The sequence below is a fragment of the Gigantopelta aegis genome, chromosome 13, assembly GCF_016097555.1.
Source record: "Gigantopelta aegis isolate Gae_Host chromosome 13, Gae_host_genome, whole genome shotgun sequence".
Lineage (NCBI taxonomy): Eukaryota > Metazoa > Mollusca > Gastropoda > Neomphalida > Peltospiridae > Gigantopelta > Gigantopelta aegis.
Window position 1 is genome coordinate 29171742 of NC_054711.1, and position 27500 is coordinate 29199241.

At 40.1% G+C, this 27500-nt stretch overlaps 1 protein-coding gene across 1 annotated transcript in view; it reads left to right on the forward strand.

Annotated features, from left to right (window-relative positions):
* The window catches only part of LOC121387057 (putative GPI-anchored protein pfl2), a 29345-nt gene extending 4227 nt beyond the window's left edge, over positions 1-25118 (forward strand). The window contains exons 3-11 of the mRNA XM_041518067.1: positions 274-1335; positions 1702-1817; positions 2622-2680; positions 9985-10169; positions 11156-11318; positions 13235-13414; positions 14518-14704; positions 22265-22414; positions 24252-25118. Of these exons, the coding sequence (XP_041374001.1) occupies positions 274-1335; positions 1702-1817; positions 2622-2680; positions 9985-10169; positions 11156-11318; positions 13235-13414; positions 14518-14704; positions 22265-22414; positions 24252-24284 (2135 nt within the window). The 3' untranslated portion in view covers positions 24285-25118. The remainder of the gene's footprint in view (positions 1-273; positions 1336-1701; positions 1818-2621; positions 2681-9984; positions 10170-11155; positions 11319-13234; positions 13415-14517; positions 14705-22264; positions 22415-24251) is intronic.
* Positions 25119-27500: the final 2382 nt, after the last annotated feature.

The following is a 27500-nucleotide window of genomic DNA, read 5'->3' on the forward strand; positions in this document are numbered from 1 at the left end:
TCTCTCTCTCTCTCTCTCTCTCTCTCTCTCTCTCTCTCTATATATATATATATATATATATATATATATATATATATATATATATATATATATATATATATAGAGAGAGAGAGAGAGAGAGAGAGAGAGAGAGAGAGAGATGTGTATATATAGACATACACATACACATACACATATACATATACATAGATATACATATACACAGATATACATATACATATACATATACATATATATAAGTATATGTATATGTATATTTATTTATTTACTTAGGTAACAGAAGACGACTGGCCATGCTGGGGTTTATTATTTTATCAACTCTGATAACAGTGTCAGAAATGACATCAAACGCTACCACAACTGATGACACTACATCAACTACAGCCACCACTAATGACACTGCGTCATCAACTGCAGCCACATCTAATGATACTGCGTCATCAACTGCAGCCACCTCTAATGACACTGCGTCATCAACTGCAGCCACATCTAATGACACTGCGTCATCAACTGCAGCCACCACTAATGACACTGGGTCATCAACTGCAGCCACATCTAATGACACTGCTTCATCAACTGCAGCCACCACTGACACTGCGTCATCAACTGCAGCCACCACTAATGACACTGCGTCATCAACTGCAGCCACCTCTAATGATACTGCGTCATCAACTTCAGCCACCTCTAATGACACTGCGATATCAACTGCAGCCACCACTAACGACACTGCGTCATCAACTGCAGCCACCACTAATGACACTGCGTCATCAACTGCAGCCACCTCTAATGACACTGCTTCATCAACTGCAGCCACCACTGACACTGCGTCATCAACTGCAGCCACCACTAATGACACTGCGTCATCAACTGCAGCCACCTCTAATGACACTGCGTCATCAACTGCAGCCACCTCTAATGACACTGCGCCATCAACTGCAGCCACCACTAACGACACTGCGTCATCAACTGCAGCCACCTCTAATGACACTGCGTCATCAACTGCAGCCACCACTAATGACACTGCGTCATCAACTGCAGCCACCACTAATGACACTGCGTCATCAACCGCAGTCACCACTAATGACACAGCCTCATCAACCATAGCCACCACTAATGACACTGCGTCATCAACTGCAGCCACCACTAATGACACGGCGTCATCAACAGCAGCCACAACGAATGTCACGCCATCAAGTAACGACACAGAATTAACGACTACTATCACAGACAACACGACATCATCGGGATCAAGTGAAATAATTACATCATCAACCGAGGTGATGACGACAACAGTACCCAAAGCGTCTGACGTTACAACAAGAAGACCAAACACTGGTATGTAATAGTTTCATTGTAGTACAGGTACTATCATACAACCCTGCTAATTAACCAGCAATTTTCCGCGACATTTATGTTGCTGTAAAACTTTCAATTTTCTACGATTTACTTTTTCAAAACTGATAAATTAACCTCCTGTTTTACACATTAACTGCAAAATTGCCGTGGAAAATACTACCGTGGAGACCATTTTCTTAATCATCATCGTCGATGTCGTCGTCGTCAACACTACCGCCATTACCATTGTCACTACCATCATCATTGTCATCATCATCATCATCATCACATTATTATTATTATTATTATTATTATTATTAGCAGCAGCTGCTGAATTATTTTTTGCCATGTTGATTTTATTTTTAGGGCAAGCACACTTTAAGTTGTCCTTTTCCATCAAGTTTGACGTAGATTTCACAAACGATCTGTCCAATCCAGGATCGCCTCTGTTTTTAAATTATTCAAGAACACTGCAACTAGAAGTAAGTTAGCAAATGAGTAATGCTAGTTTCAGACTATCACCTGTCACGACGGAGTTGGCCAATCCGACAGTTGCGTTGTAATTTTCCCCACTTCCAACAACTAATCAGTCGTAGGGATTGTATACGACGAGGGATGCGGGAGATAGGCCTGTGGTAAAGCGCTCGCCTGATGCGCGGTCGTTCTAGGATCGATCCCCATTAGGATATTTCTCTTTCCAACCAATGCACCACGACTGGTATATCAAAGGCCGTGTTATCCTGTATGTAGGATGGTGCATATAAAAGATCCCTTGCTACTAATGGAAACATGTAGCGGGTTTCCTCTCTAAGACTATATGTAAAAATTACAAAATGTTTGACATCCAATAGCCGACGATTAGTAAATCAATGTGCTTAAGTGGTGTCGTTAAACAAAACTAACTTCAACTTTTTGGTATACGACGAGAATCGAATTGTAAGAGTGTTTAGATTAGAAACTGAACAGTCGTATAGAAGTCGAGAGATCGGTGAGTTGGCTAACTCAGTCGTGACACCATAAGTTGTTTTTTTAAATTCCACAAAAACACAAAACAAAACCCACGAAAAATCTCAACAAAACAAAACACACATAAGCGCGCGCACGCACGCACGCAAACACACACACACACACACACACACACACACACACACACACATACACACAAATATTCTTTGTTTGTAGTAATTAAAATAAACTGGTTTAACACACCCCATTAGCTTTTCTCACAGCTTACGAAGCAAAATCCAGCCCGCGTATACTAATAACGTTTTATTTCATTTTTTCAGCTCACAAAAGTCTACCAAAGTACGCCGGGCTTTAAATATCTGTATGTTACCGGATTTAGGTGAGAATTATATAATCTTTGTTTTAAAGCTAAAATTTCTAGAGATTTAAAAAAAAAAATTATATTAAAGACTGATTATTTGTTCAAATTCTCTTATCTACTGTTAATAAATTAAAGAGACATACCCTAGTTGTTAAACACTGCAACGTATTTTTTACGATTAGAGCCATTTTTTTATAACTGAAATCAGACATTATATTGTTTAGATTATCCATTTCCGTACATCCGAAGTGTTTCTGGTCATTCTGGTGTTTTTAATAATAAAAAATGCACGTACCTCTGAGACGTAACGGTTATGGAGACGAGATCTAGTCTACTTTTTAAAGATATATTAATTTTCAATTTAGGATCTGCGACTTCAATATATTTTTATTTAGGATACAGTTGTTATGCAGTATATGCTATAAGTTAAAACCAATACAGGATACAATAAAACAAAATGGGAGTTGCTAATAAAAACGTTCATAAATAAACCTCTCAAGTATCATGGGACACTCCCATTTTCCTCAGGTAGATTAAATGTGAGGTAATTACAGAGGAATGTGTACCTTTAAGGCCAGGTATTGAGGTATAAAATCATTAATACTCTACTCGGCGGTGGCTTTACGACTATCAACCAGGATGTTCTTCCCCGTACGCCCTTTGTTGTGGCGAATATCACTAGACATGACCCGTGAATAAGCCTCCTATTCATACGACGAGGAACTATATAAACAAAAACGTATCACATATCAGCCTAGTTCAGACATTCAGTCGATTCTTGCAGTCGATTCTTGCAGTCGATTCTTGCATTCCTAATTCTTGTTACGATGAAGCAGGACGTATGTTCATGCTCTCTGGAGTTAACACCCCCCCCCCCCCCCCCCCCACCTGGGGGGACTCATAACAACATATGGAGTGCTATTGGAGTACCGCGTCGCGTACACCGGGTCACGGGCAACCGTGACTTTGGTGTACGGCGACCCGGTAAAGAAACCAACTAGGAGGAGAAGGAGGAGGAAGACGGACGTGCCAGGGGCGGACCGGGGGAGGTCAAAACCGGTAGCTCAACTACCGGCGGCGACTTTTCCCGTTGAATCCCCCAAGCCCAAGTCAATACCAGCGAGGCCAGCTGATCCAGCTTTGCAGGATACAGTCGTCGACTCGCCAGTGGCGGACACGGTCCCTAACCAGGCCCAGATGGAGTCGCCACCAACAACTCCGACTACTTCAACCCCCGGGATTCCAGCGATGCCACCCCCACCCAGGAAGAGTGGCGCTGTAGAGACCCAGGCCCGACTGGTACTCGTTGGAAAACGAAAGGCGATGGTGTCACCAGGCGACCAGACAGCCAAGCCAAGTCCGCCGATACAACCGCCCCCACCTACATCATCTCCAGTGAACGACCAGCCCCCTGAAGAACCTTGGTCACTGCAGGCCGGCAAGCTCCCAACACGCTACTCCAGGCTGGTCAAGACCAACATTGGGGATGTCCGTCAGCTCCTTTGTGGACCGACTCCGGAGTCCTACCAACCTCTGCCACGAACTGAGGGAGAGTTCTCGGTGCGTAGGATCACGATAAACGATGGGCGAGGGATCTGCCTTACCGTTCGCCGGAAGGGACTTTTCAACCAAGGGATGCTTCTCGATGAAATGGACAACCCGACCATCCACCGCGTCATCAAGACCGTTGCCGGGGATGACTACCGTCCAATCACCGAGAGCATCGCCAAGTCCGCAAACCGGTACGCCCTCACCCATCTGGACTCGTCCCTATTCATCGCCTCTTCGTGACGACATCCCCGCTAACAACCTTTCCTAGGACAGGTAACAACCTCTTTTTTTGGGCTAGTTAGACTTTAAACGTTTTGGAAGCAGTTCTAAATTCTTATGTTTATTTTTTTATAAGTAGTCTAACGCATTTTATTTTGGCGCCCGTTCAATTGCTCACAATCACCTTAAAAACCTTTTGGCTGAGCAGTCTTAACTATTTTGGGTTAAATTTTAGAGTCCGGACATGTTTTGGATGCAGTTACCAGGGCCGTACCCTGACCAAAATCATACTATAAAGATTAAACATTTCTATGCTATTACTGGAGATATATTAAAAAAAAAAAAGGACAAGATTCTCAGGGGGGGCAGCTGCCCCCCTTGCCCCCCCCCCCCCCCGGAGGGTACGGCCCTGGTTACTCTTTGTAGACTTAGGTAAAATACAGGCTTCACCGAGGAATCGAAATTCAGCCAATCAGAGCACGGCTCCCACTCGGTGTACTTCAAGTTTACGAAGTGTCTGCTCGCGTCGACCTTACTAAATGGCTTTATTCCAAATTCCGCCCACCTCAAACTTACCCCCCCCCCCCCCTCCTGCTCCGGGGTTAGTCACTGGCGAAGTCAGAGGCTAAATCCGTGGTGGGCGTGCCTGAACCTCTGTGGATAGGGGCACGTAAAAAGAGTTTCCCAGTCCCAGTTCAGACATTAGCCAGCGTTAGAGAACGTTTTTCCTCGTCTCGTATGGTAATCGACTTGCAATCTACGACACCCATATCCATACTACTTAAGTATGCGTATCCACCGTTCCAGATCAGTAGTGTTACTGTTGAAACGTATTATTTTTCTTCATGTTTCATTAAAAAAAAAAAAATCCTTTTAGATCTAGTTTTTCCTTCTATACTGACGTTCAAAAGAAACTTAACAAAGCTTGAAATTGTATTATAAAAAACTAACAAATGGTACGGTGGGATATGAAAGTATCATGAAGTTCAACATCTAAACATCACAATGCGCTTCGTGATACATGCAAAGTGTTTGTAAGGTGGTTTCTGAATTGGTTCAACAACAGCAACAAAAACAATAAAAACAAAACAAAAATTAAACAAACAATAAAGACACGAATATAATTTTTATTTATTTATTAAACTGGTATCTCGAGTTAATTACGTCGACAGGGCACAGTAACCGCGGCAATCACCCTGGAGCCGACGTCTGGATTCTCAGAGAATGATTATGAATACAGTAGAGTAATTCATACATTTTAATTTATTTTTGTCCTTATAATGCTAGGATCAGACTACCAGCTGCCAGATGAATGTTGGCCAACTTTCTGATGTCACGACTTCTACGACTGTCCAGTTGCTAGTCTGAGTGCTCTTACAACTCGATTCTCGTCGTATAACACATTAATTGTTATTATCATGCAACCATGCTTCCTGTTGACCTTATAACCCCTACCTGATAATTCGAAGTGATATCATGTCACTAGGAAGTGCTATTATTTCACTAGGAAATGAGTTGTGCGCATGACGAATGTTTGCTCAATTTCCGGGTAGATCGTTTTCTCATTTTTCAAACATCTATTTACAGCAATAATTGTTGAACTGCATAAATAAATATAACATTTACACTTCTGGTAACATCAAATTACCTTTTATTTTTCAATTCTCCATTATTCGCTCCCATTCGGAACTAGCCAGCGTTTTCATTTAAACATCTTGAAACAAAAACGCAAGTAGCTTCCTGCAAAGAATGTTTTCATTGATAACAGCGTCTGACGTCACAGTCACTATACTAGCAGCCAGTGATGTAGATCTTCAGGTCACACATAAACTTGAGTTTATTTTCACAGAAAAAGGTACACAAATTGGAAAGTGACACAACAGACTTTGAAACATAATCAAAGTATTTTATTTAAAATTTGGAAACACATAACTTTTCGGCTGGCTATGTCATTCCCAAGATGCTTTTGGGCACCTCTATTGTCCGACTTCCACAAGTAGTTTCTACACGATAAAACTAATAGTTTCTATACCGATTTGACTGAAACATATTACAAAAATATAACTTGAAAGGGTTGCATGATTAAAAAATATCAGGTTACCACGTTTTGATATCGTGGTTATTTGGCGAGGTTCGATAACGGTGTAACAGGCTCGCTAAAGCTCGCCTGTTACACCGTTATCTAAACCTCGCCAAATAACCACGATATCAAAACGTAGTAACCTAATATTCTATATATCTGAGCGCACCCGTCTTGAGTCGGGAGTTGGGAACATTACAACGCAACCGTTGAGTTGGGCAACTTTCTGCTGGCAGTTGACAGTCTGACACTAGCTTAATCAGCATAAGTTTCAAACAAGCTGCCGTTGGGCCGTTGATAATTCTGGCACACAGTCGTAAGAGGAAACCTCTACATTTGTTCCCCATCAGATGCCAGGAAACGGTTATATGTACCTTCACGTTTGAACGAGAAGTCTGGAGTGGCTTTACACATCCTCAATAAGTTGTCTATCGGGGGGGGGGGGGGGGGGGGGGGGGGGGATAAAAGTCTGGGGCTAGTTGATGGGGGTTAATAAGAGAGAAGTCTGCAGTGGCTTTACACATCCTCAATAAGTTGTTAAAAAGACTGTCTTGAGTTTGTTGCAATCGTTAAAGGGACATTCCTGACTTTGCTGCAATGTTTAAGATGTCATCGACTAACAAAGACTTTTTAACGATTGTAATTACATATCAAATATATTTTTACTGCATAAAATATTAGTGGCTGTAAATTAAACGTGTTTCTGATAGTACTAATATTTGTACTAGGTTAAATTTCATTTTATTTCCAAAAATAAAAATATTTCGTACATACGAAATTATTTGAAAACAAAATCGAGTTTGGGCTATTTACAAATATTAAGACGACCAGAAACACATTGAATATACAGACACTGATATTCGAAACAAGAAAGTATATTTAATATGTAAGTTTAATCGTAGAAACATTTTATTGGTCTGAAACATCTTGCAATGCAGCAAACTCTGGAATGTCCCTTTAAGACTTCAAAATAAAAATGCTGTATCCTAACAGGCCGCGAGCGATTATTTTACAACTGACGCATCCTAACCGCACGCGTGCGATGCGACAGATTTATATGTCGCGCCGTACGCGTGCGGATGGGATACGATGATTGAAATCAATGATTTCTAAAATAATCGCTCGCGTCACTAGCCTCTGGTTAGGATACAGCTTAAAGCTGTAAGAAAAACAAAACAGATATTAGGAAATAAAATGAAGTTTGACACTAGGACTACTAATATTTTATGGATATAAATGTATTTAAAGGCACACTGTCACGGATTTAATGACCTTATTTCTATTTTAAAAAAATGGATAACAAATAAAAATGACATTTAATGGTTGGAAACCAAAACTAGCTATCGCATCACCTTAACTGAACCATGATGGAGTGAAATCCATGTCATCCCATGTCATTCATTTTATTTCCTAATATCTGTTTTGTTTTTCTTACATACGAAATTATTGTGAGACGAACTCCAGTTTGGACTATTTACAAATATTAGTACGATCAGAAATACAAGATTTAGTGTCTAATTTTATTTATAAAATTGTATTACTCGGAAACGTCTTACCATGGCAGCAAACTCTAGACATAATTCTTAAAGTCGCAGACTCTAGTTTCAACCAGTAAATTGGACCCAAGGTTTAGTTAATCTACAAACCTGTAACACATTTGGGAAAGGTTATAATAGAGTGAAACATGAGTCAGTGACATTGAAATAGCATTAGATTATTAGTAAATAGTGTTATGTTATGAAGAGACGATATTTTAATCTATTAAAACTGTAGTAGTATTTTGCTTTAGTAAATAGTGTTATATTATGAAGGGACGATATTTTAATCTATTAAAACTGTAGTAGTATTTTGCTTTAGTAAATAGTGTTATATTATGAAGGGACGATATTTTAATCTATTAAAACTGTAGCAGTATTTTGCTTTAGTAAATAGTGTTATATTATGAAGAGACGATATTTTAATCTATTAAAACTGTAGTAGTATTTTGCTTTAGTAAATAGTGTTATATTATGAAGGGACGATATTTTAATCTATTAAAACTGTAGTAGTATTTTCTTTAGTAAATAGTGTTATATTATGAAGGGACGATATTTTAATCTATTAAAACTGTAGCAGTATTTTGCTTTAGTAAATAGTGTTATATTATGAAGAGACGATATTTTAATCTATTAAAACTGTAGCAGTATTTTGCTTTAGTAAATAGTGTTATATTATGAAGGGACGATATTTTAATCTATTAAAATTGTAGTAGTATTTTCTTTAGTAAATAGTGTTATGTTATGAAGAGGCGATATTTTAATCTATTAAAACTGTAGTTGTAGTATTTTGCTTTAGTAAATAGTGTTATGTTATGAAGAGACGACATTTTAACCTATTAAAACTGTAGTAGTATTTTGCTTTAGTAAATAGTGTTATGTTATGAAGAGACGACATTTTAATCTATTAAAACTGTAGTAGTATTTTGCTTTAGTAAATAGTGTTATGTTATGAAGAGACGACATTTTAACCTATTAAAACTGTAGTAGTTTTTGCTTTAGTAAATAGTGTTATATTATGAAGAGACGATATTTTAATCTATTAAAACTGTATTAGTGTTTTGCTTTAGTAAATAGTGTTATTATTATGAAGAGACGATATTTTAATCTATTAAAACTAGTTGTAGTATTTTGCTTTAGTAAATAGTGTTATATTATGAAGAGACGATATTTTAATCTATTAAAACTGTAGTAGTATTTTGCTTTAGTAAATAGTGTTATATTATGAAGAGGCGATATTTTAATCTATTAAAACTGTAGTTGTAGTATTTTGCTTTAGTAAATAGTGTTATGTTATGAAGAGACGACATTTTAACCTATTAAAACTGTAGTAGTATTTTGCTTTAGTAAATAGTGTTATGTTATGAAGAGACGACATTTTAACCTATTAAAACTGTAGTAGTATTTTGCTTTAGTAAATAGTGTTATGTTATGAAGAGACGACATTTTAATCTATTAAAACTGTAGTAGTATTTTGCTTTAGTAAATAGTGTTATGTTATGAAGAGACGACACTTTAACCTATTAAAACTGTAGTAGTTTTTGCTTTAGTAAATAGTGTTATATTATGAAGAGACGCTATTTTAATCTATTAAAACTGTATTAGTGTTTTGCTTTAGTAAATAGTGTTATTATTATGAAGAGACGATATTTTAATCTATTAAAACTAGTTGTAGTATTTTGCTTTAGTAAATAGTGTTATATTATGAAGAGACGATATTTTAATCTATTAAAACTGTAGTAGTATTTTGCTTTAGTAAATAGTGTTATATTATGAAGAGACGATATTTTAATCTATTAAAACTGTAGTTGTGAACGTATTTTGTTTTAGTTTAATTGTGTTATAATATGAATAGGCGATATTTTGAATATATTAAATCTCTAGTTGTGATTGTATAGTATAGTGACACTATGCCTTTGATATTGTTTGATACACAGAGAAGGGAGCATCATTGGAGCCTATAACGTGTTAACTCAACTACGTACCGACCAAGGCAACAGGGACGATATTATTAACTACATCAATAACACTGTTACTAAAGCTTTGACATCTATCAAGCTAAACGAATCTCAGGCTGATACGGCGTATCTGAATGAAGAAATGGCCAAAGATCTCATTAAAGGTAATACGAATTAGGTTTCTATAGATGAACATTCATTGTAAAATGAGGCGAGACATAGCCCAGTGGTAAAGCGCTCGCTTGATGCGCAGTCGGTTTGGGATCGATTCCCGTAAGTGGGGCCTTTGGGTTATTTCTCGTTCCAGCTAGTGCACCATGACTGGTAAAACGTGGTATGTGCTATCCTGTCTATGGGATGGTGCATATAAAAGATCCCTTACTGTTAATCAAACAAGAGTAGCCCATGAAGTGGCGACAGCGGGTTTTCTCCCTCAATATCTGTGTGGTCTTTAACCATATGTCCTACGCTATATAACCGTAAATAAAATGTATTGAGTGCGTCGTTAAATAAACCATTTCCTTCCTTCTGAAATATAGCACCGTATTTCTGAATGAAACTTACAGTTTGTGCTTAGAATATTGATATTTGTATATTGTACCCATGGAATGTAATTTATTGCAAATTACTTTTTAAAACGAATGAGTTTTTTTTAAAAGCCTTTATTTTCAAGGGCAGACCCATGAATTAATTTTAGGGAGGAGACTAAGGGCAAAAGGGCACATTGATCACCAATTCTCTCTCTCTCTCTCTCTCTCTCTCTCTCTCTCTCTCTCTCTCTCTCTCTCTGTCTCTTTCTCTCTGTCTCTGCCTCTCTCTCTCTCTGTCTCTCTCTGTCTCTTTCTCTCTGCCTCTGTCTCTGCCTCTCTCTCTCTCTCTCTCTCTCTCTCTCTCTCTCTCTCTCTCTCTCTCTCTCTCTCTCTCTCTCTTTCTCTCTCTCTGCGTGCGTGTGTGTGCATGTGTCTTTCTCAACTTGAACATTAACACTTCTACTTTTGGAATCCATTTATTACTTTTTTACATTAGTAATTTCTATATGCGTCCACTCCACAATCCTCCTACCCCCAAGTAAAGGGGAATTAATATATAAATGACCCCTCATGTTGCTGACACTTTTCGACGCCTTTGATTTCTTTCTTTCTATATTCAGCTAAAGAAACTCTTAGTGACGTCTGCAAGGCTGAAAATCTTTGTACCATCAACGAGCAGTGCAGGTTTGGAGACAATACAGTCTGGTGTGAACCGAAATGCAGAAACGACCGCTGTGACAATGGCGACTGTTACGTCATCGCAAATGGTTCGACGTCATGCAGGTAACAACATTATGGTAACATCGTACTGTGCGAAAAGTTTGTTTCGTTTAACGACACCACTGTAGCACATTGATTCATTAATCATCGGAGATTGGATGTCAAACATTTGGTAATTCTGACTCGTAGTCATCAGAGGAAACCCGCAAGGTGTTTCCAATCCAAATGTAGCAAGGGATCTTTATATATGCACTTTCCCACAGACAGGAAAGCACATACCACGGTCTTTGACCAGTTGTGGTGCACTGGTTGGAACGAGAAGAAAAGTTATGAATTAAGCCATTTTCTTACACGCCCGTTGGAGTTAACAATATGTGAGCTTTTTGGAAGGATTAATTTAAAGACGGTGATGACCCAGATGCCTAGACCGACCACGCATCAAGTGAGCGCTTTACCACTGGTCTACGTCCCGCCCTATATGAACATAGGAACATATACCTTTCAATTATCACGTTTAGATGTAGATGTAAGACAAGTGACAAATATGTGTACAGCGGTGACAGGTGTGAGATACTTGATTTATATTATTGTAGATGTAAGACAAGTGATAAGTATGTGTACAGCGGTGACAGGTGTGAGATACTTGATTTATATTATTGTAGATGTAAGACAAGTGACAAATATGTGTACAGCGGTGACAGGTGTGACTTGATTTATATTATTGTAGATGTAAGACAAGGATGATGTGTACAGGTGACAGGTGTGAGATACTTGATTTATATTATTGTAGATGTAAGACAAGTGATAAGTATGTGTACAGCGGTGACAGGTGTGAGATACTTGATTTATATTATTGTAGATGTAAGACAAGTGATAAGTATGTGTACAGCGGTGACAGGTGTGAGATACTTGATTTATATTATTGTAGGTGTAAGACAAGTGACAAGTATGTGTACAGCGGTGACAGGTGTGAGATACTGATTTATATTATTGTAGATGTAAGACAAGTGACAAGTATGTGTACAGCAGTGACAGGTGTGAGATACTTGATTTATATTATTGTAGATGTAAGACAAGTGACAAGTACGTGTACAGCGGTGACAGGTGTGAGATACTTGATTTATATTATTGTAGATGTAAGACAAGTGACAAGTATGTGTACAGCGGTGACAGGTGTGAGATACTTGATTTATATTATTGTAGGTGTAAGACAAGTGACAAGTATGTGTACAGCGGTGACAGGTGTGAGATACTTGATTTATATTATTGTAGGTGTAAGACAAGTGACAAGTATGTGTACAGCGGTGACAGGTGTGAGATACTTGATTTATATTATTGTAGATGTAAGAGATACAAGTGACAAGTATGTGTACAGCGGTGACAGGTGTGAGATACTTGATTTATATTATTGTAGATGTAAGACAAGTGACAAGTATGTGTACAGCGGTGACAGGTGTGAGATACTTGATTTATATTATTGTAGATGTAAGACAAGTGACAAGTATGTGTACAGCGGTGACAGGTGTGAGATACTTGATTTATATTATTGTAGATGTAAGACAAGTGACAAGTATGTGTACAGCGGTGACAGGTGTGAGATACTTGATTTATATTATTGTAGATGCGGTGACAGGTGTGAGATACTGATTTATATTATTGTAGGTGTAAGACAAGTGACAAGTATGTGTACAGCGGTGACAGGTGTGAGATACTTGATTTATATTATTGTAGATGTAAGACAAGTGACAAGTATGTGTACAGCGGTGACAGGTGTGAGATACTTGATTTATATTATTGTAGATGTAAGACAAGTGACAAGTATGTGTACAGCGGTGACAGGTGTGAGATACTTGATTTATATTATTGTAGATGCGGTGACAGGTGTGAGATACTGATTTATATTATTGTAGGTGTAAGACAAGTGACAAGTATGTGTACAGCGGTGACAGGTGTGAGATACTTGATTTATATTATTGTAGATGTAAGACAAGTGACAAGTATGTGTACAGCGGTGACAGGTGTGAGATACGCGGTGAGAAACTTCTCCTCACGTCTGAGGAAATCATCGCCATTGCTGTAGGAACTGGAGGAGGAATCATCCTTCTGCTGGTGATCGCGCTAATCTGTTTGTACTGCAGAAGTCGGGGGAAAGCAGACGAGTGAGTTTTATATATACTGCATGAAAAGTCTAAAGCTGGTGGTTTGCTTTGTTTGTTTGGGGTTTTTTGTTGTTGTTGTTTCTGTTTTGTTTAGGGGTGTGCGGGGGGTTTGGTGGCATTAAGGAGGTCCTTTTTTCAGATAGTTTTTGGTGGGATTTTGGATTTTTTTTTGGATGGGTGATTTTTTTTTGTCTTGGACAAGCTTTTTATTTGTTTTAGTTGGGGGGTTTTGTGTGTGTGTTTGTTTCTTTGCTTTTGTTTGGAGTTTTTCTTTGTTCGTTTTGATGATGGTGGGGGTTTTGTAGTTTTTGTTTTTGATTGATTTATTTTAATGAGATTAAATAATAAGGTGAATATATAAAAATTTAAAAAGTTCCTACATTAAAGAAAAATTAAAGAATTCAAAAAGAGAGAACTATGTGTGTGTACCTCTGTGTGTGTGTGTGTGTGTGTGTGTATGTGTGTGTGTATGTATGTGTGTGTGTGTGTGTGTGTGGTGTATGCATGTGTGCGTGTGCGTGTGTGCGCGTGTGTGCGTGCGAAGAAATATACATTAAAGGGATATACCTAGTTTTTAAACACTAAGGCGTAGTTTTTACTATTAGAGCCGTTTTTTCATAACTGAAATCATACTTTACTTAGATTTTATTGTTTAGATTATCCATTTCCGTACATTCGAAGTGTTTTTGGTCATCCTGATGTTGTTAATATCACAAAATGCATTTCTCATATTTTTTAAAACACACCTGCGTCTGAGAAGTAACCGTCATGGAGTCGAGTTTTAGTCTATTTTTAGATGGTATTTCACCATTTCAAAGTCACACACCTGCGTCTTTGAAGTAACCGTCATGGAGTCGAGTTTTAGTCTATTTTTAGATGGTATTTCACCATTTCAAAGTCACAGACTCATGTTTCACTCAGTTGTAAATTTATCTAAATGTGTTACAGGTTTGTAGATTAACTAAACTTAATGTTAATTTTCACGCGTTGAAACTAGGGTTGGTCCCTTTAATAAATAATGTAACAGGCCTATATTAAATATACCTTTACAATTTAACTTTACACATTATTATTATTTTATTTTTTTTGTTATTTTTTTACAGCATATTCGCCGAGAATAAATCTGAATATTTTCGGCCAATTTCAATTTCCGCCGATAAATCGAGTTACCAAGAGAACGATGAAGGGCGACCTTTTTCCATGGCAATGTCGGGATATAACGACAACTCACCAGTGAAAGGTGGCACCACATTCGGCGGCCCAGTGACAAACCGCGGCGCTGACAGCGAGGTAAATATAATAGTATGCAGGAGAGACAGGGGTTGGGATGTGGAGGTGGACAGCAACCGAAGTTGAAATATAGGAGGGACTGACTGCCAGATCGGGTTAGAAATGAGACGGAATTCAAAGGAGAGAAAGGAAACGGGGCAGTGGGATAAAATAATAATGATATTAATAATAATAATAATAATAATAATAATAATTATTATAATAAGATACAGGAGTGGATCGAGGGCTGGGAGCTGTGGTGGGTATGCACTCCTTTCAAATTTCGAAATATTTCCAAAAATCCTGTTTAGAAAAACAATTGAATGTATTTATTTTATTTTTGTGTATTTATTTATTTGTTTATTTGTTTATTTATTTATTTATAATTTGGGCTTTTTTTTTTTATTATGCACTTCAACACATCTTAACTACCGTTGGGTAAGGGTCACAAACATAATTATATATTTTTTTTAAATTAGTAGCAAGGGATCTTTTGTATGCACCATCCCACAGACAGGATCGTACATACCACGGTCATTATTAGACCAGTCGTGGTGTACTGGCTGGAACGAGAAATAGTCCAATGGGTCCACCGACAGGGATCGATCCTAGACAGATCGCTCATCAGAACGTTTTACCACTGGGTTACATCTTGCCCCTCTTTTTCAGGAAGACTGCCATATAATTGTTATGCATGGTTTTTGTCCGATTGCGAAGATTTGCTCCAGCACTGGTGGGGGTGGGGTGCGTGGCAGTTGATCCCTCTGATCCGTACGCTTATGTATCTTCTAGCCCTTGTTTTGTTTAACGACACCACTAGAGCACATTGATTTATTATTCTACGGTTATTGGATGTAAAACATTTGGTAATTTTGACATATAGTCTTAAAGAGGAAATCTTTTATATGCACCATCTCACAGACAGGATAGCACATACCACGGTATTTGATATACCAGTCGTGGTGCACTGGCTAGAACGAGAATTAACCCAATGGGCCACCAACGGGGATCGATCCCAGGCAAGCGCATTACCACTGGGCTACATAGTACTAAACCAAATAACGTTCGGCTGGATCAAAGTTTTGATAAAGCAGTTAATACTACACGTTCTGCCATTAGTGATTAATGTGAGTGTTCATTGTCAAAATATTTTTGTTTCATCTGCGCAATAAATGTATGCACTTTTATTTCATCTTGTACCATTGTGTCCAGTAGCCTTGTGCTTGAAACATGTATGGGATACCTGTAAAACTAAGTACTACTATTTTGTGCGAAACTAGGGGGTGTTGTAAAAACATCCGGTTATATCGAAAATGAGCCGTGAATGCTTCCATTAACTTACACTGTGGTTTTTCATAAATATATATATATATATATATATTTTCATATACTTACCATTTGTGACACCCAATAGCCGATGTGTATTTTTGTGCTGGGGTGTCGTTAAACATTCATTCATTCATTCATTCATTCATTAGTTAATCCTTTGAGGGAGTGATTGTAGTACTGATAATTATGGCCCGGGTACTCTGCCGTCACAGAGCTTAACGTACAAATGTCTGTCTAGCTCTCGAACGGTAGAGTCAGGTCAGGTCAGGTCAGAGGGTTTCACGTGCTCATTCAGAGCAAGCTGTTGTAGTGCACTTCTGTCATGGGCATAGGTGCCGACCTCGGCCGGCTCCTTTGTCCAGGACAGGAAAGGGTTGGGGTGGGTGGGAGAAGAGACCGCCTGCACTGGCAGGTGCATGAGAGCACCAGCAGCCCGACCGGAATCGGTAGCAGGCGGGGGAGGGGGGGGGGGGGTTGATGCTATGAAATTTGGAATGTCCCGTAGGATTAATGCCAAAGAGAATGAAGGAAATTGGGCGCATTTTTTATCGGTCTGCCGAATTGGAATGGGGAGCTATATATGTTTTGGAACTTAGTATGCCGAGAGTAGCTCGTTACTGGGACCTAGTTGGTGTTGGGGTGTTCTCCCTAGGTTGCCCATAAGGGCCCTTCAAAAGGGTCTGATATGTTCAGAATACTCGAGCTATGATATTTATTGTTTTTAACCACATGCGTTAACATTGTCGCCTGTGGGATAGTACAGTCCATATAGGACACTCGAGCTGTGGCTGTGATTTCATTCAAACTAAATGTCTGACCTAACTAAATTACTTACAGTTGCTGTTTACTCACCGCGCGATCAATCATCAAGGCCGGTGTCAACACCGTGCCAGCCAGTTGTGAAATGTGCACGTATAGAAACTGTTATGTAAACCCCAGTGCATTTACAATACCGGTACCCCTCCCCTTTTTCCCCCACTACATCCAGAGGCGGACACATGGGTTGAACCAGAAGACCAGTCCCCACACAAATATATTCGAAAGCTTCTTTTTAGCTTGTTTCTGGGATTTTTGTTGTTGTTGTTTTGTTTGTGTTGGGTTTTTTGTTGGTTTATTTTTTATGGGGTGTGGGAGGTTTTCTGGTTGGGTTTTTTTTAGGTGGGGGGGGGGGGGGGGGGGTAATTTTCATTGGGTTGCCTTAGTCACAAGTTGGTCCGTGTGCCATTTTCTCCTAGTACGCCACACCCACATTTTCGTTCACACTAAAAACTAAAAAAAAAAAAATGGATGACGTCTTGATATGACATTTCTATGACTCCTGAAGCTAGGCGCGGATCCAGGGGGTAAGGTACTGGTACGCATGCTCCCCCACCCACCCATCAATATTAAGTCCGATGAAAATCCAACGTTTAATGGAATTATTTCTTTTAGTGAGGAAGATGTTTAAATATCTTGATCGGTTGGGTAATTCTAGATAATGATTGATTGATTAAATAGAGAATACTACATGAGCGGTCGTTAGGTACCGTTTATCGAGTTTAATGAGTTGTTTAAAAACGTATCCAACGAGCGAAAGCGACTTGGATATGATTTTAAACAACGAGATGTAAGACAAATGGTATCTAACGGACACGAAAGTAGTATTCTATTTCTTAGATATCTTCAGAAAACAGAAAAATAAATGTAAACGTCTTTTCCAACTAGAACCTATGTACTGCCTTAGCACTTAAAGTTAACTTGTGCGTCACAGACAAGTCAATTTCAGGTTAACTTGTGCGTCACAGACAAGTCAATTTCAGGTTAACTTGTGCGTCACAGACAAGTCAATTTCAGGTTAACTTGTGCGTCATAGACAAGTCAATTCCAGGTTAACTTGTACGTCACAGGGTGATCAATTCGACCGTACTTTTTTTTCATTGGATAGTATAGCATTGGTGACCTAGTCATCACCTAGGAGCAGCCAGTCGTATGTCTTTAAAATGTTACTGCCGTAGGAAAGAAAGAAAGAAATGTTTTATTTAACGACGCACTCAACACATTTATGTTTACGGTTATATGGCGTCAGACATATGGTTAAGGACCACACAGATTTTGAGAGGAAACCCGCTGTCGCCACTACATGGGCTACTCTTTCCGATTAGCAGCAAGGGATCTTTTATTTGCGCTTCCCACAGGCAGGATAGCACAAACCATGGCCTTTGTTGAACCAGTTATGGATGACTGGTCGGTGCAAGTGGTTTATACCTACCCATTGAGCCTTGCGGAGCACTCACTCAGGGTTTGGAGTCGGTATCTGGATTAAAAAGCCCATGCCTCGATTGGGATCCGAACCCAGTACCTACCAACCTGTAGAGCGATGGCTTAACCACGACGCCACCGAGGCCGGTCTGCCGTAGGAAGCGGGGGGGGGGGGGGGGGGGGTCAGTGACATTTTAGACATACGACTGTCTACTCCTAGGTGATGACCGTGTGTGTGTGTGTGAGTACCTGATGCCCCCCAACCCCTACCCCCACCCCCCACCCCTTCTTCCTACGCCACTGAATGTTATCGCACGTATGTATGTTAACACTATATTATGTGTTATCAAAAATAGTGAATGATGTTTTCACCAACGGGTGTGTAATAAATATATTTCGCGTGCTTGCATAATGAAACACCCTTCGAAAACTAAATGGATGGATGGATGGAAGGAAGGAAGGAAGGAAGGAAGGAAGGAAGGAAGAAAATGTTTTATTTATCGATGCACTCAACACATTTTATTTACGGTTATATGGAGTCAGGCATATGGTTACACAGATGTTGACAGAGGAAATCCGCTGTCGCCACTTCATGGGCTACTCTTTTCAATTAGCATGGATGGATTAATGAAGTTTGGGTGAACCATTGGACAGAAGATGGATGGATATTGATGGGTAGATGGATGGATGGATGAATGAATGTATGGATGGATTTATGAATCGATGAATGGATGGATTTATGAATCGATGGATGGATGGATGGATGGATGGATGGGTGGATGGATGAATGGAAGGATGTTGAATAGAGGGTGGGAGGGAGATACAGATGGAAGAAGAGGTGCAGTGATGGGTGGAGGGATGTTGAATAGAGGGTGGGAGGGAAATACAGATGGAAGAAGAGGTGCAATGATAGGTGGAGGGATGGATGGAAGGATGTTGAATAGAGGGTGGGAGGGAGATACAGATGCAACAAGAGGTGCAATGATGGGTGGAGGGATGAATGGAAGGATGTTGAATAGAGGGTAGGAGGGAGATACAGATGGAAGAAGAGGTGCAATGATGGGTGGAGGGATGGATGGGTGAATGGATGAATGGAAAGATGTTGAATAGAGGGTGGGAGGTAGATACAGATGGAAGAAGAGGTGCAATGATGGGTGGAGGGATGGATGGAAGGATGTTGAATAGAGGGTGGGAGGGAGATACAGATGGAAGAAGAGGTGCAATGATGGGTGGAGGGATGAATGGAAGGATGTTGAATAGAGAGTGAGAGGGAGATACAGATGGAAGAACAGGTGCAGTGATGGGTGGAGGGATGGAGGGATGTTGCATAGAGGGTGGGAGGGAGATACAGATGGAAGAAGAGGGGCAATGATGGGTGGATGGATGAATGGAAGGATGTTGAATAGAGGGTGGGAGGGAGATACAGATGGAAGAAGAGGTGCAATGATGGGTGGAGGGATGTTGAATAGAGGGTGGGAGGGAAATACAGATGGAAGAAGAGGTGCAATGATGGATGGAAGAATGTTGAATAGAGGGTGGGAGGGAAATACAGATGGAAGAAGAGGTGCAGTGATGGGTGGAAGGATGTTGAATAGAGGGTGGGAGGGAGATACAGATGGAAGAAGAGGTGCAATGATGGGTGGAGGGATGAATGGAAGGATGTTGAATAGAGGGTGGGAGGGAGATACAGATGGAAGGAGAGGTGCAATGATATGTGGAGGAATGGGTGGAAGGATGTTGAATAGAGGGTGGGAGGGAGATACAAATGGAAGAACAGGTGCAATAATGGGTGGTGGGATGGAGGGATGTTGAATAGAGGGTGGGAGGGAGATACAGATGGAAGAAGAGGTGCAATGATGGGTGGAGGGATCGATGAATGGAAGGATGTTGAATAGAGGGTGGGAGGGAGATACAGATGGAAGAAGAGGTGCAATGATGGGTGGAGGGATGAATGGAAGGATGTTGAATAGAGGGTGGGAGGGAGATACAGATGGAAGAAGAGATGCAATGATGGGTGGAGGGATGAATGGAAGGATGTTGAATAGAGGGTGGGAGGTAGATACAGATGGAAGAAGAGGTGCAATGAAGAAGAGGTGCAATGATGGGTGGAGGGAGGGATGGATGGATGGGTGGATGTTGAATAGAGGGTGGGAGGGAGATACAGGTGGAAGAAGAGGTGCAATGATGGGTGGAGGGATGGATGAATGGAAGGATGTTGAATAGAGGGTTGGAGGGAGATACAGATGGAAGAAGAGGTGCAATGATGAGTGGAGGGATGAATGGAAGGATGTTGAATAGAGGGTGGGAGGGAGATACAGATGGAAGAAGAGGTGCAATGATGGGTGGAGGGATCGATGGGTGAATGGATGAATGGAAGGATGTTGAATAGAGGGTCTGAGGGAGATACAGATGGAAGAAGAGGTGCAATGATGGGTGGAGGGATGTTGAATAGAGGGTGGGAGGGAGATACAGATGGAAGAAGAGGTGCAATGATGGGTGGATGGATGTTGAATAGAGGGTGGGAGGGAGATACAGATGGAAGAAGAGGTGCAATGATGGGTGGATGGATGTTGAATAGAGGATGGGAGGGAGATACAGATGGAAGACGAGGTGCAATGATGGGTGGATGGATGTTGAATAGAGGGTAGGAGGGAGATACAGATGGAAGAAGAGGTGCAATGATGGGTGGATGGATGTTGAATAGAGGGTGGGAGGGAGATACAGATGGAAGAAGAGGTGCAATGATGGGTGGAGGGATGTTGAATAGAGGGTGGGAGGGTGATACAGATGGAAGAAGAGGTGCAATGATGGGTGGAGGGATGTTGAATAGAGGGTGGGTTCGAGATACAGATGGAAGAAGAGGTGCAATGATGGGTGGAGGGATGGATGGAAGGATGTTGAATAGAGGGTGGGAGGGAGATACAGATGGAAGAAGAGATGCAATGATGGGTGGAGGGATGGATGGAAGGATGTTGAATAGAGGGTGGGTTCGAGATACAGATGGAAGAAGAGGTGCAATGATGGGTGGAGGGATGAATGGAAGAATGTTGAATAGAGGGTGGGAGGGAGATACAGATGGAAGAAGAGATGCAATGATGGGCGGAGGGATGAATTGAAGGATGTTGAATAGAGGGTGGGAGGGAGATACAGATGGAAGAAGAGGTGCAATGATGGGTGGAGGGATGGATGGGTGAATGGATGAATGGAAGGATGTTGAATAGAGGGTGGGAGGTAGATACAGATGGAAGAAGAGGTGCAATGATGGGTGGAGGGATGGATGGAAGGATGTTGAATAGAGGGTGGGAGGGAGATACAGATGGAAGAAGAGGTGCAATGATGGGTGGAGGGATGAATGGAAGGATGTTGAATAGAGAGTGGGAGGGAGATACAGATGGAAGAACAGGTGCAATGATGGGTGGAGGGATGGAGGGATGTTGAATAGAGGGTGGGAGGGAGATACAGGTGGAAGAAGAGGTGCAATGATGGGTGGAGGGATGGATGAATGGAAGGATGTTGAATAGAGGGTGGGAGGGAGATACAGATGGAAGAAGAGGTGCAATGATGGGTGGAGGGATGAATGGAAGGATGTTGAATAGACGGTGGGAGGGAGATACAGATGGAAGAAGAGGTGCAATGATGGGTGGAGGGATGGGTGAATGGATGAATGGAAGGATGTTGAATAGAGGGTGGGAGGCAGATACAGATGGAAGAAGAGGTGCAATGATGGGTGGAGGGATGAATGGAAGGATGTTGAATAGAGGGTTGGAGGGAGATACAGATGGAAGAAGAGATGCAATGATGGGTGGAGGGATGAATTGAAGGATGTTGAATAGAGGGTGGGAGGCAGATACAGATGGAAGAAGAGGTGCAATGATGGGTGGAGGGATGTTGAATAGAGGGTGGGTTCGAGATACAGATGGAAGAAGAGGTGCAATGATGGGTGGAGGGATGGATAAATGCATTGATGTATGCATATAGACATTGCTTCATTTATTTTAATGTTTTTATTTGTAGTGGACTAGTAAAGACGCAGATACACCACGTGACACACCACGTGATGTTGAACATGGGACAGGAAAGTCTGAAACGTATGACAGTCTTCTCCTGGAAAACCCAGCAGCTGATAAAAAATCTGTGTATGAATTGATCAACACAGAGACCACAGTGAGTAAAATTACATCGTCATCAGCAACATCATCATCATTATAACATCATCATCATCATCATAAACATCATCATCACCTCCTTCACCTTCACCTACAACATCACCATCATCATCAACATCATCATTACCACCACCATGACATCATTATCAACATCATGAGCATCATCATTATAATATCTTCATCATCACCATCATCATCATAATCTCACCATCACTATCATCATCGTCATCATAATTTCACCATCATCATCATCACCGTCATCATCACCATCATATAATCATTATAACCTCAACATCGTCATCACCATCGTCATTATCATCAAGACCACTATCATTACCACCATCGTCATTGATATCATCATTATTATCATATCATTATAATATCATCGTCATACCCTCGTCATCATCACCATCATTACCACCATCATCATTATCATCATCACCATCACCACCATCATCACCACCATCATCATTATCATCATCACCACCATCATCATCACCACCACCATCACCACCACCATCACCACCATCATCATTATCATCATCACCACCATCATCATCACCACCATCACCACCATCATCATTATATCATCATCACCACCATCATCATCACCACCACCATCATCTTTACCATCATCATCATCATCATCACCACCACCATCATCATCACCACCATCATCACCACCACCATTACCACCATCATCACCACCATCACCACCATCATCATTATATCATCACCACCATCATCATCACCACCACCACCATCATCATCATCATCATCATCATAACCTCACCGTCATCATCACCATCGCCATTACAATATCATCACCATTGTTATAATATCACCATCGTTATTATAATTCATCATCATCATCACCATTGTCATCAGGGTTTTTTTGTATAAAGTACAAAGCTGTAATATGTTTAAGGATTGTCTGTTGTTTCTTTTACGTTCAACGGGGTATGAACAAAAAAAATCAGCGAAGCCGTTCTCACATAAGTTTGCGGATGATTATTTTTTTGGACATACCCAGATAAACGTAAAAGAAATAACAGACAATACTTATAATTAAATTTGAATCATACAGGCTAATAATAACACTAAAACGTCATACTTTATTTTGAATTATTTTTTATCCATAAACAATAACGCTCATTAAGACAACTTGCCCATATAAAATGACGTCATCACATATGACGTTCCCTGACGACGTAATTTTTACGTTCATCGAAAAATGAACAAACTCCCGTTGCTACGTCTGGACCAATCGGATGACGTTACGTTGTAATGAATGTAACAGAAATTTAATATGTAAATGAATGTTAGTAAAACGGTTAACTTCCTGACACTATGGTTTAGGGGGACGAGACGTAGTCCAGTGGTACAGCGCTCGCCTGATGTGCGGTCGGTCTGTGGGATGATGCATACAAAACATCCCATGCTACTAATGAAACACTCCGCCTGTCACCAATACTTGGACTGCTGGTGCTCCCTTGCACTTGTCAGTGCAGGCGTCCCTTCTCTACCCCCCCCCCCCCCCCCCCCCCCCCCCACACACACACCTTTTTCCTGTCCTGGACAGAGAGATCCGGCCAAGGCCGGTCCCTGTGCCCAGTATAGGCGTGCGCTACAACAGCTTGCTCTGAATGTGCATGTAAAGTGCTTTTAGCCTTTAGCCTTAACTAATGAAAAAATATGTAACTTATTTTCTCTTTAAGACTATATTATGTCAAAAACATTACCAAATGATTGACATGCAATGTGCTCTAGTGGTATCGTTAAACAAAACAAACTTTAACTTATATTATAATTTATATATTGTTCTTTATTTTCAGTTCACCATCAAAAGACCCGATGTTCACAACTGAATCTCAAGAGACATATTATATTGATGGGGGTGGGGTGGGGGACACACGTGGTATTTGAGACCTAATATAATTTACTGCTAGAGTAGTTTTAAAAAAAGAAAAGAAATGTGAGGTGGCATTGAATGTCTGACAGTTGTGTGGGACTGACTGCCAGGAACAAGGTTAAATTCCTGATGCTGTGAATGAAGATTGCAGACAGTATTTACCGTCACTATTAATGTGTTCCCTCATTTCTGTCCATCAGTATACTTCGCGATTGATATATGATGAAAATTATACAATGGGCGGGGGAATCAAGTATTATGTAATACCGTGTTGTCAAACTTAGACACACACACACACACACACACACGCACACACACACCCGCCCTTTTCTCCGTAATACTAGACTATACACGGTACACCCCCAAAATACTTGGAGACACTCCATCCTCAATACCTACCCACCCCCTGTCAGGCCCGTAGGAACGATTTGGGAGTGTGGGGGGGAGGGGGGGTAACACTGACGGGTTGGGTACAAACTCTATATCAGATTTTGGTTACAATGGCAAACATTAATGTTAATGTGCCCCGCTCCCCCGGTTCCTACGGGCCTGCCTATATAACGCAATATATCATTTGACCTATATCCCCCCCCCCCCCCCCCCCCCACTTATTGAGTATTACGTAATACATGAATAGCCTCATATGCACACCAGCTCCTTTTTGCATTCGACCAATCAGGGGGCGGGATTTAGCTCAGGCGGTTGAATGCTCGTTTGAGGTGCCTGCGTCGCAGGATCGAACCACCTCTGTGGATCCATTCAACTAATTGGGGGTTTTCTCGTTCCGACCAGTGCGCCACAACTGGTTTAAGGCGATGGTATGTGCTTTCCTATCTGTGCGAAAGTGCATATAAAAAATTATCTTGTTGCATTCGAGTTAAGAATTACAAAATGTTTGACATCAATGGCCGATGATTACTTAATCAATGTGCCCCAGTGGTGTCGTTAAACAAAACAAACGTTTCACTTTTTAACTTTCGACCAATCAGAACAATGTTGACATAAAACTTACATCCTGTTTGTATTTAGCATATCCAAGAGCGGATCCTGGAAATATTTTGTGAGGGGGTGGGGTGGGGGTGGGGGACTAATGGCAAAACGGCACATTGACCAACTCTCAAAAGGGCATCCCAATGGGGGGGGAAATTAAAAGAGGGGTAAATAGGAGGGCACTTAGAATATTTTTAGGGGGGTCATGCCCCTGTACCCCCTCCCCCTTTGATGTCTTGGGCTGTGTTAATCTGATTAAAATTAGCTCCACTGGGTCCACATGTAATAGTGGAGCTAATTTTAATTAGATTGGGGCTGTCTGTATTTTCATTTGGATCAGGATGTCATCTTTGTTTATATGTGTATATGTTTATATGTTTTCACTATGCAGAGACTGAGGGAATATTCGAGGTTTTTATTATACATATTTAGGGTGGATTTTACCTAAGTGGAGTGGGGGTTGGCAATCGTATTTTCTACTCTCTTTTTTTTTACATTGTGCATTCTTAATTATTTTCTGGAGCGGAATTTAGCTCAGTGGGTAGAGTGCTCACCTGGGGTGCTTGGATCGAACGATTGAATTCCCTAGGTGGTCTTATTATATGGGATTGGGCTATTTCTCGTTCCAGCCAGTGCACCACGACTGGTATATCAAAGATTGTGGTATGTGCTATCCTGTCTATGGGATGGTGCATATAAAAGATCCCTTGCTACTAATGGAAAAAATTTATGAGTTTCCTTTCTAAGACTATATGTCAAAATTACTAAATGTTTGACATCCAATAGCCGATGATTAATACATCAAGTGCTCTAGTGGTGTCGTTAAACAAAACAAACTTTAACTTTATTATATGGGTGGTTTTTTGCTCTCTGTGTCCACCAGTGACTCATAACTGGTATATGAATGAATGAATGAATGAATGAATGAATGAATGAAAAATACATCGGCTACTGGGTGTCAAAATAATGTAAATGCATAACCGAAGTGATGGTCAACATTAATATACTCTTCAAAAAAGGTAGGGGAACTCTAATAAGAATTTACGATTGCCAAAATTGTAAGGTATATTAACTGTGGGGAATGGTTATATGATAACAGTGAATTAATTGGGCAAACATTACAACCGGTAGTTCAGTATTACAGCAGGTTTTATGACCACTAAAGATCTTGAAGGATGATTGGGGTCAGAAGTGAAATTTGAAAGTTGACGTTTTTTTATCAGTAAATTGCAAATTCAAACAATAAAAATGAGTAAAAACAAAACAGTAACAACTGTATGACCAACAAAATGAAAACGATTGACAAAACTAATCTTCCAAAGTGATTAATCGACCTTCCTGGAAATTTTCTAAATCGACAATGACACCCCACGCACGTGTACGGGGAAACTGCGTGATGCATGTGCAAACTATGCAATGTGTTTGTGGTGTTGATAAACAGACCTGAACGTTCTTTATTAGGATGTCTGTGGTCAAAACGTATAACATTAATATTTCAGGTTCCCACTACTGTTTTTGAAGAGTATATAAACATTCAAGCGTTTTATTATAACATAGTTTAAAGTTGGTATATTAAAGGCCATGGTATATACTGTCCTGTCTGTGGAAAATTGGTGAATATAGAAGACTCCTTGCTACTGGGAAAAATGTGCGGATTTCCTCTCTAAGCCTAGGCCTACATGTCACAATTACCAATGTTTGACATCCAATAGCCGATCATTAATAAATCAATGTGCTCTAGTGGTGTCGTTAATGAAAATAAACTTTTTAATTTGTACCATTTTTTAAGAGTGTAATCAGTATTCCTACAAAAAAAATTAACATTTTTTAATTTAATGAAATGTGTGATTTATTTCATATTGTAAAGAATGACATGTATTTTATAATTGTTTTATAATTATTGTGATTCGTTTTGTAAATCATGTATTCATATTGTGTGTTTTTGTTCATTTTATTTCTTCAATCCCAATTTCTTTTTTAATAATTTTATGTGTGTGTGAAATGAACATATTTGATATCACCCCAAAAGTATTCTATTCAACTATATAGTCCGTCCCATCATTTTATAAAAAAAAGTTTGGGGTTTTTTTTGTTGGTTTTTTGGGGGGGAATAAAGAAAAATATGCAAATAAATCGGCTCAGAAATAAATAACGTGCAGTAAATTTCATGGTATGAAAAAGG